Genomic DNA, 12,714 nt, shown 5'->3' with positions numbered 1-12,714 from the left:
ATACCATCATTCACAGAAAATATTTAGTAAACATGTTTAAATGTGTTTAAACGATGTCGTCCTCCATGTAGAATGTTTGTTGCTGTAACAATTTGGAATATAACTACTATGCTTTCCAATTTCTTATTTTCATGTGGTTGTCACCTTGTATAACGTCGTAGTTTACCAGATCTGAAAATAATCGAACTGATGCCAGACAAATGTGTTACTGACATTATGAAAGACGTCCCACGTTATTCAAGTGTCTGTTTACCACAGCCTATCTGAAAGGTTCTAAGAACCATAGGTTACTTAGTATATATTCTATCACCGAGTCCCACGCAATACGGACTGGAGCATTTCACCAGTGTCTGACTGGGATTGCTTTACTAACACGAATAAGGAATTAAAGGCGATAATGTTGTGAGGTAATGCTGCCAAAAGGCTTAATTTGACAACTGGGCAAGATTTTCCGTCCTTCACAAAGAACAAGGATCTGTTTCTAAAAGCCGATCCCCGCCCCGAGTCTATGCCATGTCATCCTAAGAGACGGGAGCTGGGAATGTGTCAGTTAACACATACCTGTGTACACATCGATGTGTCTCATGTTTTGTTCTCTAACAACCACTGAGTTTCAACATTTTGGCTGACATCTACAACCTGATGGGGTTTATTTTGTACACACATATGTTTATATGAGCGATTTATGAGAGAAGACAGCATCTTGCATCAAGGAACTTAAATCTCATCTTTCTGAGATCGTTTTAGAACGGCAGCGGAAGAGGAAAAGGAAATTTAACCAGGATATATACGATATTAAACATCTGATGAGCTCTCTTCAGTTGGCACATTCTGTACAGACATCATGAGAGGAACTCTGTGTAAAAGAGTGAAATATTAATGTCAGCTGAGAGGAAACTTCAAACCAGTATATTTCCTTTGATATTGCTCATCGTATCCAAAGGAGGATAAATCATAACTTGATGTGTCGGCTAGTGAGTGAGTGAGTTTAGTTTTACACCGCTTTTAGCAATATTCCAGCAATATCACGACGGGGGACATCAGAAAATTCGCTTCACACTTTGTACCCATGTGGGGAATCGAACCCGGGTCGTCGGCGTGACGAACGCTTTAACCACTAGGCTACCCCACCGCCCTCGACAACACTAAACTATAAAGTAACACACTATAAAATATATATCGATGTTAGCTACTAACCATCCTCAGAACTCAATGACACATTTTGTGGGTTATGAGTGGTCCTTGAAGTTTGTTGCGATCATACACTCACCCACGTTGCTTCACTAGACACCCGACATGGCAAAAGTGGGCTTGAAAACTCGTGTGTACATGGCCATGCTCACTGCAATCTCCACCCCAGGGTCTTGGCGTTCTGAATAGAAGCATCTTCTTGAATAATGAACATAGCAGTTGCCATCGACTGTAACCACCTATACACTATACTAAGACATCGTCATCTTTTCTGCCTTCATAGCATTACTCAGAAGATTAAAGTCTGCCTTCCTATAAAACATATTTTCATCATGAGCATATTATCGATGTGTAAACAAAATACAATAACCTCACCGCCTATTTTTTCCTAATAGAATTTAATCTTCGTATCGTGTACAAGTACGGAAATCGACCATTTCATCCAGACGGTAAATGAAAGCGAATGGCCAGAAGACAATGTGTTGGCAAGTGATATTGTTGTTAGCTTAACGTTTGTACTTACCGATGTAGATAAGTTGTCATATATTTTATATTCCAAATTTATTTACCATCCAAATTGTATAAATTGTCGTCTGGAACGAATGTTTTGGGTTTTTTCATTCTTTCAGAAAATGTTAAAAAATATTAGCTAGTATTTCCTACCTTCTGGTCGAAATTTGAAAAGTATGCAAAATGGAAAAATGGAAAACTGATCAATTCAGACAAACCCGACCCAAAGCCTTCAAAAGAAATATGCGATCAGTATAAAGAAAATCTCAAAAGTGGATGCTATCTGTTGAATCTACCCTTTAATCTAACGAGGTGGTTAACAAGAGTAACAATTACAATTAACAGAATCCTAATAGCAATTGGCAAAATGTTCCTGTTGAAAATAGATTCCCTCAGGTAATACTTCACGAGTAAATATATATATATATATATATATAATATATATTATATTCCAAATTGTTACAGCAACAAACATTCTATATGGATATATATAACGTGTATAACGTCGCAGTGTACCAGATCTGAAAATAATCGAACTGATGCCAGACAAATGTGTTACTGACATATATATATAACTGTTTCAACAAATGTGAATATACATAAGAAATTAAACATATGTATGGTCACTTTGTATATCTCTTATTTTGTGAAAATGTATTCGAGGTTGATGGAAAATGGTCTTAGAGATGATGTGCCGAACTGCATCAACATTACCGTTTTGATCTGGGCGTCCTTCCTCATAATCCCTGATTTGATTTATTGGGTAAAGATAGAGTAAATGTTGGTCTTCCTGACTGACCATTTCAGTGAGGTTTTATACACAGGGCCTTTGCGTCACACTGTACAACGTCACTGATCCATGCACATCCGCCGACGTAGGGAGATGTTAATTGATACCTGTTGATAGCATTGCGAATTAAGGGTCCTACCCTATGGAGGATTCATGATAGGATACACCAAATGTTTGCTGAACACACAGACAAAAAGGATAGAATTTTGGTGCACTTTGGACATATAATGAAACAAATAGATCGTTTGAATAAATGAAGTTTTATAGAAACTTGTTGAAATGCTTTAGTCTATATTTTTTTTGTCAAACTGAGCAGTGTTCCACCTTTATGGCAACGGTGTGCAAACATTCACGTCTGGACTAGACAATTGTTATTGGTGTCATGAGCATCGATCTTCCCATCTGTGTTAAGTAGTCGCCTCTTACGACAAAAATGGGTTTTTAAAGATTAATTCTAACAAGGTACGGATATTATCTGCAAGATGATATTACGTCGTGCATTCGGACATATATTGGAACATAATTTGGAACGATGACATGTTAGCGTTGTTCATCACCTTCGTATTGCCCTGTTTTAACACCTTATATTGCTCTGTTTTCTGAATCTCACATTGCACGGTTTACTGGCCATCGTTGTGCACGTCAGGCGTCAGTGACATGTGTGGAAGAATGGGCGTGTGATGTATTCCTTCAATCGTTGAAAGTTAGTATTCTGCCACAATGTGGTCTCCACACAGGAATTGGTAGAGCTGTGACCGTGCAATCGATTCCGGGGATGTAAAGGGTAGAACGAGATACCGATCGTCAGTTGGTGTGTTAACCGTGTCATAGTTCTGGAAGGCCTCAGTATGCTATGCGTGTGACGTGATAGTGTAGTATTCTGTGTGAACCATGGATACTGTCATGGAGAGGTTACTATAGTGAGTTATCCAAGTTTCACGTAAAGGATTGTCCATTTTACTGTTTAACCCTATTTTGACTTCTTTTATTCGCCAACCGCTTTATCGCGTATTAGTTTTAATAAAACTATTCTTCGTTGAAAATATATTGTGTCGTTTATCTGCTGACGTTGATTCCATCGAGATTCCAAAGCAAACATGAATGGCTGTCTGAAGGTCAGTATTGGCTGTCACTAAAAGTAATTTGTCCTACACGGTCGTTTGTACCAACCATTGACAGAATTTGCACTTAAAATGTTGAAGAAAAGACTTTAAATTTGTCCTGGATACAATGTTACAATATTTGCTTATACAGTACATTATATTATCTAGTATGTGTGATAATTGTTATTCTGGCCAAGGTCATACACATTGAAAGTACATATCCCTGATCTAGCAGTACATTTCAGGCAGGACTGACCTTTTAAATCATACATGTATTATTCCCTTTATGTGCGAACAAACATCATTAAAAGTTTTAGTAGCGGATCAAAGTATCGTTTTACTAATCCTGCGCTAATGACGGTCGATTGCCTTTCCCCGCAGAAACTATGTACCTATAAACAATGTATGCAACGATGTGCGTTCTGGACTCATATAACATCACACCCTGATCCGGAAATTAGTCGATAAATGCCTACTTGAAAATCACGACTAAGTTTGAAGCCTGCAGACAAACAAGCTCTCTTCGATGAGATGAAGGACTTGCTCCCGCTCGGGCAACACGAAATTTCACACTCGTTTTGTAATATGACAGACGTTCTCGTGTAATAATCTCATGATGTACCTTTGTGGATCTAATTTCGTTTCTGAGAAATTCGTAAACATCCTATACAGCAATCGATATTACAGATACATGAATATGTATTGTCATAATTATAGTCATAATGTTCAATTAATTCAAATGAAACATAGTATTGTAAATATACCAGTTAAATAATGAGAGTTACTATTTTATGGGCGATGTGATTTATCGATTTCAACATGTACGTGACAATATACACGTTTACACGTCCTTGTGTCACCTCTCAACAAACTCATGCCTGTATTTTTCTAACGTCTGACACTATTATGTGTATATCCGAAAATTATTTTGCATAATATTATCTTCAACTAGATGCCTAGAGAGCAGTATGAGTTGCATAAATAAGAAACGGAAATACGTGCAATTCCGGCACTTTCACCAATCTCCAGTGCGTCGGCTACGAGACTCCCCGGCAAGATGGATGCTGACAAATGTCATAAATCCTGTCTCAGAGCAATTGTCCTTGATTAACCCTCACCCATGGACATCCTCGCCTTCACAGAGAAACCGCAGTATACTTACATTACTGTGTATGGTGTCTTCAACCCTGTAAAGAGCATTACACCACCACATAGAGACATATATTCATTCACATTTATCTTCTCTAATTACGGCCAAGTCTACGACATGTTTACGAACATCAATTTATTCTTAGTGAGTGTTGAGCAGCCAGAACTGATGCAGGTCCCAGGCATTAAGCATTTTGGTGAAACCCACTTAGAGGGACACTAAGCACATGAACCTAGGTTCCTGCCGAGCCAAGGGGACGTTATTCGTAACAGTGAATATTTGCAACTTAGGCTCCCTTAGTTATTAGGTTGTTGCTACAACAATCAAACGTCATGTGACAATTGCATGTATGTAATGAGGTATCTGAATCAAGCATTGTTTCTGATGATAGCCAATACTGTACACCATGTTTATTCCTATATTCCGATATTGTTTTATAACAAACCGCTATCTACAGATATGGCCAATAGCGTTGTCATTTACTGTAAATGCACATACACACACTATGATAATATAAAAGACAACATGGCTAGATTTCGTCTGTCCCCAACGGTTCTAATGGGTAGATTTCTTCTATTCCCAACAATTCTGACCGCTTGTCTCGCTATGTCACAGTTTAAACTTGTTGACCAACTCTTGTCTGTTTTAATGTTACCTCCCAAAAACATCTCTTTGCAAATCAAACTATTACATACACAACTGGGAGTCCATGACTTACTACTCATGTGCCAAGCAGAAGAAATGTAACTGTCCATGAAGCCATACTTCACGACCGAAAATTCTGCGATCGACATCATTCCCAACCTGCAAACTCTTGTAACACATAGAATGGAAATTCTGGCCTTGTATGAGAATGGTGGAACATTTTTCAGATGTCGAATCCGTCAATACATATACTGTTAGAAGTCGAACGTGGCTCCAGGTTTACACACCTGCTGGTACGAACCTTATCGTTTCATACTGTCATAATCCCCCAACATTTCAATTAGTTAGTTCATGTGTATTACATCAACGTCTTTGTGTTCCACAAAGTCGTTATTGAAACCCAATTTCAACGGTGATTATATTTTCCACCCCACAAAACATTTCAAATCATTTCAGCATAAATTGTTAATGATACTACTTAATGATAATGATAATTTCAGTGCACGGTGTGCGAAAAAATATCAAAATCGATCATCATAGCGTGTAATTTGATTAAACTTGATAAAGCTGATTTAATAAAAAAGAATACAATGTATCCTGTCTCACAAACACATGTTTTCAAGACAACAAGTTGGTCGTGGACTTCTGCCAGGGAATGCTGGAGGAAAGCAGATTATGTGTTTTAATCGGGAATCAGACAAAATCTAACGGTTCTATCAGGGTAAACCATTATTCATGTCAGCTTTCCTACAGGTGTTCTTAACATAAATGTCGAGACCTTTTAAATATTCATACGAATCCATCCTCACTTCTGAAAGTTTTGCTCTGACTATGACCGTTTAAACAGGAGTTAAAGGCGCAGTTGCACCTGAACGTTTATAAGGGATGGGTGATACAGATAGGTCACAACATGCAAATCATTTCGGCGAACACTTGTCATCACCTGTCAAAATCGAATTATACGTTTCCCAATTCAAAACGTTCAATACATGTTTGCGTGTCTTCAAGTGTGTCTGTCTGTCTCTGCGCATCATTCTGTCTGTATGCAGCACATACCTAAAATTTCTAACAACGAAAGGCAACTATGTCTTACTTGTACTTGTCAGTTAGCATTGTCTTTACTTACTTAAACCACCAGGGTCGTAACTTTACCAACGTTTTGTGGATCGGGACCAAGAACCAAATCGGCACAGGTGCAAACTTTGGAGACTTGGATACTTAGGTCTTTAATATTCTTGCGGACACAGAAAAGTCAAAGGAGTAATAAAGCATGAATGTTTGAACCTTTCCAAATATGACGCTTGACTAAAATGATATCCATCTTTCCATAGTTTTGTTCTTGTGTATTTCCAAGTGAGAACATCCTCGGGGTAGTCGGTACTTTGGAAAACGTGTCGTCATGAAAAACGTTCCCTTTCACACTTTGCAATGCAATGTCTCGCCGATAGTTTGTGGATTTCGTTTTGGTCAAACGTATATATACTGGCCAAAAATAGTTAGGGATACATGCAAATTTTGACATTCTGAATCATGATCTATAAACTAATTTACACACTGGCAAAATATCAATCATAAAAATTTCAGTATACCTAACTTTTTTAGACCAGTATATTTACATTTTGAGGTCGATGGAATAATTCCTGTAATAGACGTTTCTGTCAATGTTCTTTGAGAGTCACTTTACAGGCTATAAAGATGAGGGGATACCAAGTTATATGAACGGTCAACTTCTTTATTACACTGAGTGCGAGGTTTCGGCGTTGGTGTTTACATCGTTACTTGTTTGATAACGGTCTTAGAACCTACTTCGAAATCTCGCACTCATTGCAAAAAAGATGTTGACTATCCACACAACTTTTTTTTTTCTTCAGCTGTCTGTTTTGTAAATCTAACATATGGCTCAAAGGTGAGGTTGGTATTTCCAACGTGTGAAAGTACTGATATATTTTAGACAATTCCTTGGTGTACTGCTACTGTACAACTACGAACACATCTTTAATTAAACAGTGTTATGCAAATTCCAAGTGGGGTTGATTTCCTTTCATTGCACTAATGTTCAACTCCACTTTCCACACTTCCTCGTGCAGTTAGGTAAGGCTGTCAGAGCCCGAAGGATTTGACGTTTGCTTATTTGTAATTCTACATCATCCTTGTTACTTGCTATGTGACCTTCACGTCACCTGGAAGTTGTCCTTTCAAAGCAAATGAATCACAGGTAACGCGAAACACGACGGGTATATAAGCGTGAAAGCTGTAAGTACAGACATATCATTGAATTTTACTACATTGAAAACCAGTGGCTCCATACATCTAACTGTGAGTATTCAGGTAGACACCATTTCATAAATTGTAAGGCAAGTAGTAAATGCTTTTGAGTCTCATCTTTTCCTGTGTATTTTTGAAACGTCTCATTCTTTCAAAGTAACGTATCTTTAACCGTATTCCTCGAATCAACTTAGATCAGTTGCGTCTTGCGAGCTGATCTAACTCAGTTGAGTTAAAAGATGTTATAAAGTAGCTGCTATAACAAAACACATTCGTACTGACACTGACGGCTTCAGAATATGATGAAGCTTACCGTCGTCCTTGTGGCCTGTCTTGCTGTTGCTACTTACGCCAAACCTATGAGCTACGGTATGGGCATGTACGGAGGCCTTGGCTATGGCTTGGGAGGTCTATACGGAGGCATGGGCGGCTTTGGCATCGGATCCCTGTACGGAGGCATGGGAGGACTGTACGGCGGTATGGGAGGATTTTATGGAGGCATGGGAGGAATGTACGGAGGAATGTACGGAGGTATGGGAGGACTGTACGGAGGAATGGGACTTGGCAAAGGAATTGGTAAGTTTTTTACTTATGTAATCAAACATGAGACGGTGAAATGTATTAATATGTGGTTGTAGGAACATGTATGTTACCTTTGTCGTTTGTGCATAGTAATTTGCTACCTGCACTAACACGTAACATTTGCGAATGGAATGAGTTAGGGTCTGTGGGAGGTTTGTGAGGTTTAGATTAGTTTCTTTTCTCAATACATACAATGTTCCTGTTTAAAAATGGGAACTAGACGGTTTTTATCCCAAAGTAAGAAATTCTTTCAAGCTTTTAGTAAGAACGTGTAAACAGTATTTGCTTTTCACACTATTTACTTTCAGGATAACTGTGTATACTGTTGTCTTTTTCAGGTATTGGATATGGTTACTACTGAGAGTCGGGCCTTCGAGAAACAGCTTCCTCTCATTACTCACCCATGTAAAGGCAGTTATTGCAATAAATAATTTACAATTTATTCGTCTATTGTTTGTCATGAATACATGCATTGCATATTTCATCATTTAGAAACATGGGTATATTGTGTAATGGTTCTAATGGAGAGAGTTTAGTTTTATGCCGCACTCAGCAATATTCTAGCTGTATGGCGGCGGTCTGTAAATAAGTGAGTCCGGACCAGACAATCCAATGATCAACAGCACGAACATCAATCTGCGTATATGAGGACCAAGGACATGTGTCAACCAAATCAGCAAGCCTGACCACCCGATCCCGTTAGTCGCCTCTTACGACAAGCATAGTCGCCTTTCACGGCAAGCATGGCTTGCTGAAGAGTTCCATCACCGACATTGGAATATGGGGTGACTATTGTATTACGCAGTATCTGAATGGTCCGTCGACTGCTCCATGTCACAAGAATTATCTCAAGTAAAAAAGACCTCGAAAAGATCACCTTTAATCCTTCACAGGGATATGTAAGGCAATTACTGAATCACGGGAGTCTGTCCAAGAAAAACGTCTTCGCCTTTGTTCTGACATATTGTAAATAGCAATTCGTGTTTAACACATTTTTTGCGAAGGTATGGCATTAAAGCAAAAACGGTAATACAACACACAACATAGTTGAAATGATCATATGTCAACTTTCTAGGAGCATGACGAAAGAGATGGAAAATCTGTGGAATATGTTTCAGAGTTGGTTAAGGCAGTAAGTGATGTTGTCATTTGTTCAATCACAGGCAAAATGTAGCGCAAACAGGGTTTCGCAGCATAGAGAATATGACAAGTCTTCATATATGCGAGCAAAACGAGCAAAGGTTGGCAATGTACTTCCCTCGCTTGGGATCGAAAAATGTTTTTCATGTCAAAATAAAATATCGTCACCATCAAAGGTACACTTCCATTTCCTCACTTGGTTGCGCTCTCAGATTTCCTACCCCATGTTTTATAATTACTCATGCGAAATGTGTTTAATTCAACATTTTAAGTGCCACTCGTGGTATTCAGGTCGTTCTTCGCCTCCATTACCCCTGCCAGCTTCCGGTTGAACGAAGTGACGAAACAAGAATAAGCAGAAATGAATAAGAAATACCATTTTGTCTAATTTTATCATGAACCTGTTGGAGTTTATTTGTCTTTACTCTCTTCTCTAATGTTAGAATCTTCGTAACATTTATTCTACATAAAAACACTTCTGGCGTAATGGGTGAATGAATCAGGGGAGGTAACTGTAATTATTCCATGTGGAATAATACCCTCCTGTTCCTTCACTCCGTTGAACCGGAAGCTGGAAGGGTTGGGCTTAAAAAGTTGAATAAAGAATATTTAACGTGAGTAATTGTTCAACATGGGGTTCGAGATGTGAGAGCACAACCCACTGATGAGATTGGTGTATACCTTTGATGGTGGCGCTATTTTATTTTGACATGAAAAATATTTTTTGAGCCAAGCGAGGAAAGTACGTTGTCAACCTTTGCTCTCTTCGCTCGCATGTAAGAAGGCTGGTGATTTTCTCTATGCTGCGCCACCCATTTGCGCTTCAGTTTGCCTGTGGTTTAATCCGCAAACTGAAACAGAATTGGAATAAACCAAATCTGCCGAGCCAACTGTTAGAGTCTGGCTGCCCGGCATAAACAGTTTTAGTTATTCCCGCTGACAGATGACATAACCATTATACGTACATGTAAACATCCTTACTATTATTTGAAAAAGAGTTTGGTGAAAGGCAAATGTTATGGATGGCAAAAAGTTGTCACCCATAACATTTGCCTTTTACCTGAACAGCAACTTCTAAATGCCTCTCAAGAACCTCAAAGAACTGTGCATACGTGACATATCAAATAAGGGCTGTAGATTGAGGAAGAAATCTCCCTAAACCATTCAAATTTGCTATCTTGACTCATAAACCTGAAGAAATATCAATTCCTCTTTTGTTCTGGATTCCAACACTATATAAAAATCCTGACAAAGAGAGGTTTATTGCTGGTTCTCGCACATATACCACCAAATCAATGTCGCAAAGCGTAACTATAATCCTTAATGCTATCAAGGAAGACCTTTTACGATATTCACAGAAAGCTTTTCAGACACGCGGTATTTATACCGTGAGTGTTTTTTCCCCAAAAACACAAAGGCTGTGCTTACATTTTCAGAATATTTTAGAATGTTTAGATCCCTCTCAAATGATCCATAACTACACATCTATCTTCAGAAGTTCAGGACAGTTGGACTGTCAAAAAGGAAAGTGAATGTCATTAGAGGTTTCCAAAGAAAACAGTGGGTGAAATGCTTGACATTCTCATTAATGACACCTTTGTAATCTTTGGCCAAGAAGTAGACATCCCCACAGGCACCCTCCTTGTGGATCTGTTTAACTTAAGCTTCCAGTTCATCGATGATCTAATATCTTTTAACAACCATCAAATAACCAATTACCTTCCACTGACTTTCCACTGAAATGAAGGAGACAAGTAGAACCGTTTCATCTGTTTCATGTTTAGATCTGTGCATAAGTATTCAGTGTGACATAAACTCTCCACAACTCTGTATGACAAAAGGGATCAACTTTTCCGATTGATGACCCAACAGCTCCAACCTTTCACACCTTTCCATTTCACAATTTTTTATGTACAATTCAGCCTGCTCTTTTAAACAAAATTTCAAAGAGCGTCATACCACCCTTGATTAGGAGTATGATCAAGGTTCAACATTCAAGCCTCAGTAAGGTGTTCAAGACGTTTCAGAGTAGACACGTGGAGGACTTTTCCAAATTCGATGCACCAGTGAGAACAATGATAACAGATACGACAAAAATGATGCAATCCGCCATATCACATTTTTCCCGTCAGTCTCATGACGTTAGATTGTGTGAACCAAACGGCAAATGTGGTCAGTAGAAAGATCATACATTCCCAGGTAGCAAGCCAGCATCGGACCGACATCGGACCGATGTCGTGTACATCATCGGCCCGACATCGGCCAACTGCATCGAGCCGATGAAGTTTTGCTCATCGGATCGACGTTGGTCCAACGTCGTCATACTTCATTGGCCCAACATCGGCCCTGCATCGGCCCAACGTCGGCATTCTATATCGGCCCTGCATCGGCTGAACGTCGGCATTCTTTTTTCCAACCCATTACCTACTGTATTAATTATATTTTTGCTCACTGCACTTCTTCATGGTGGTGAACCACTTATAAGTGGTCTTGATGTCTGCAAGCATCACTTTACCAGTGCCTGGTATTCAAGGATTTCTTCCAGCTCTGAATGAGGTAGTCACGACACGGGTGGGTGACAAGAATAATTGTTAAAAACTACATTGTTAAATCCATTACAGGCACATAAAATTGTCACAGGTTACTCTGTTGTATATTCATGCTAATTTTACCCCTTTTTAAGGTTGTCAACTACAACTTTACATTATAATGTATCATGTTGGGTGTTGCTGGCATTAATGGTATGGTTAAGACACAAATGACCGATTGTGTTAACACTGTGTTAAAATTCCAGGAAACAGATTTTGATTTCAGTGACCATAGATCATGGTTTCACAAACTCCCAAAATACATGTACATACTCGTAACTCTCACTCAAAACGTATCACAAATGACTTATGTTCATTGCCCACTGAAAACGTCTAATAAAGACGTTTCACAGTGATGATGAAACTGAATATTTGCTTGTATTTAGCACATTGAAATGAAACTCCAAACTTGTATTTAGCCTGTTCATCACTGAAACCGGGCTCAGGATAAGGGACATATTGGCATATGTACAGACAAAACTTATGCTATGTAGGAAGTCATTTTGAAAAGGTAGCAGATACAAAAGACAATATTATAGATACTTAGATATTCCATTAAATTCCATTCAACACTTTCAGTGTTTACGAATGGTGTTTCAAAGTAACAGGACTTTCGGTCCTGTAAGTTTCAGATGTCTATCTGACCCACTGAAAAGTCACAGGACCCACAGAATAAAGTTAAACAATTGCAAACATTTAATATTTAACATTTCTCAAAATTGGCATTCAAATTATTAACATTATATAATG

At 38.6% G+C, this 12,714-nt stretch overlaps 1 protein-coding gene across 1 annotated transcript; it reads left to right on the top strand.

Moving 5' to 3' along the window:
* The first annotated feature begins 7,950 nt into the window (after positions 1 to 7,950).
* Positions 7,951 to 8,597, top strand: LOC137266298 (keratin-associated protein 19-9b-like). Its single transcript, XM_067801783.1, has 2 exons — positions 7,951 to 8,230; positions 8,575 to 8,597. The coding sequence occupies exons 1-2, from the start codon at positions 7,954 to 7,956 to the stop codon at positions 8,595 to 8,597; spliced, it is 300 nt and encodes a 99-aa protein (XP_067657884.1). The 5' UTR covers positions 7,951 to 7,953.
* The last annotated feature ends 4,117 nt before the right edge of the window (positions 8,598 to 12,714 follow it).

This window comes from Haliotis asinina, chromosome 15, assembly GCF_037392515.1.
Source record: "Haliotis asinina isolate JCU_RB_2024 chromosome 15, JCU_Hal_asi_v2, whole genome shotgun sequence".
NCBI classification, from domain to species: domain Eukaryota; kingdom Metazoa; phylum Mollusca; class Gastropoda; order Lepetellida; family Haliotidae; genus Haliotis; species Haliotis asinina.
This window is presented reverse-complemented; position numbering and strand designations above follow the sequence as displayed.

Coding starts and splice junctions, on each gene's coding strand:
- LOC137266298 (XM_067801783.1), top strand. CDS start 7,954: ATGATGAAGCTTACCGTCGTCCTTGTGGCCTGTCTTGCTGTTGCTACT. Junction 8,231..8,574: donor GGGACTTGGCAAAGGAATTG/GTAAGTTTTTTA, acceptor TGTCTTTTTCAG/GTATTGGATATGGTTACTAC.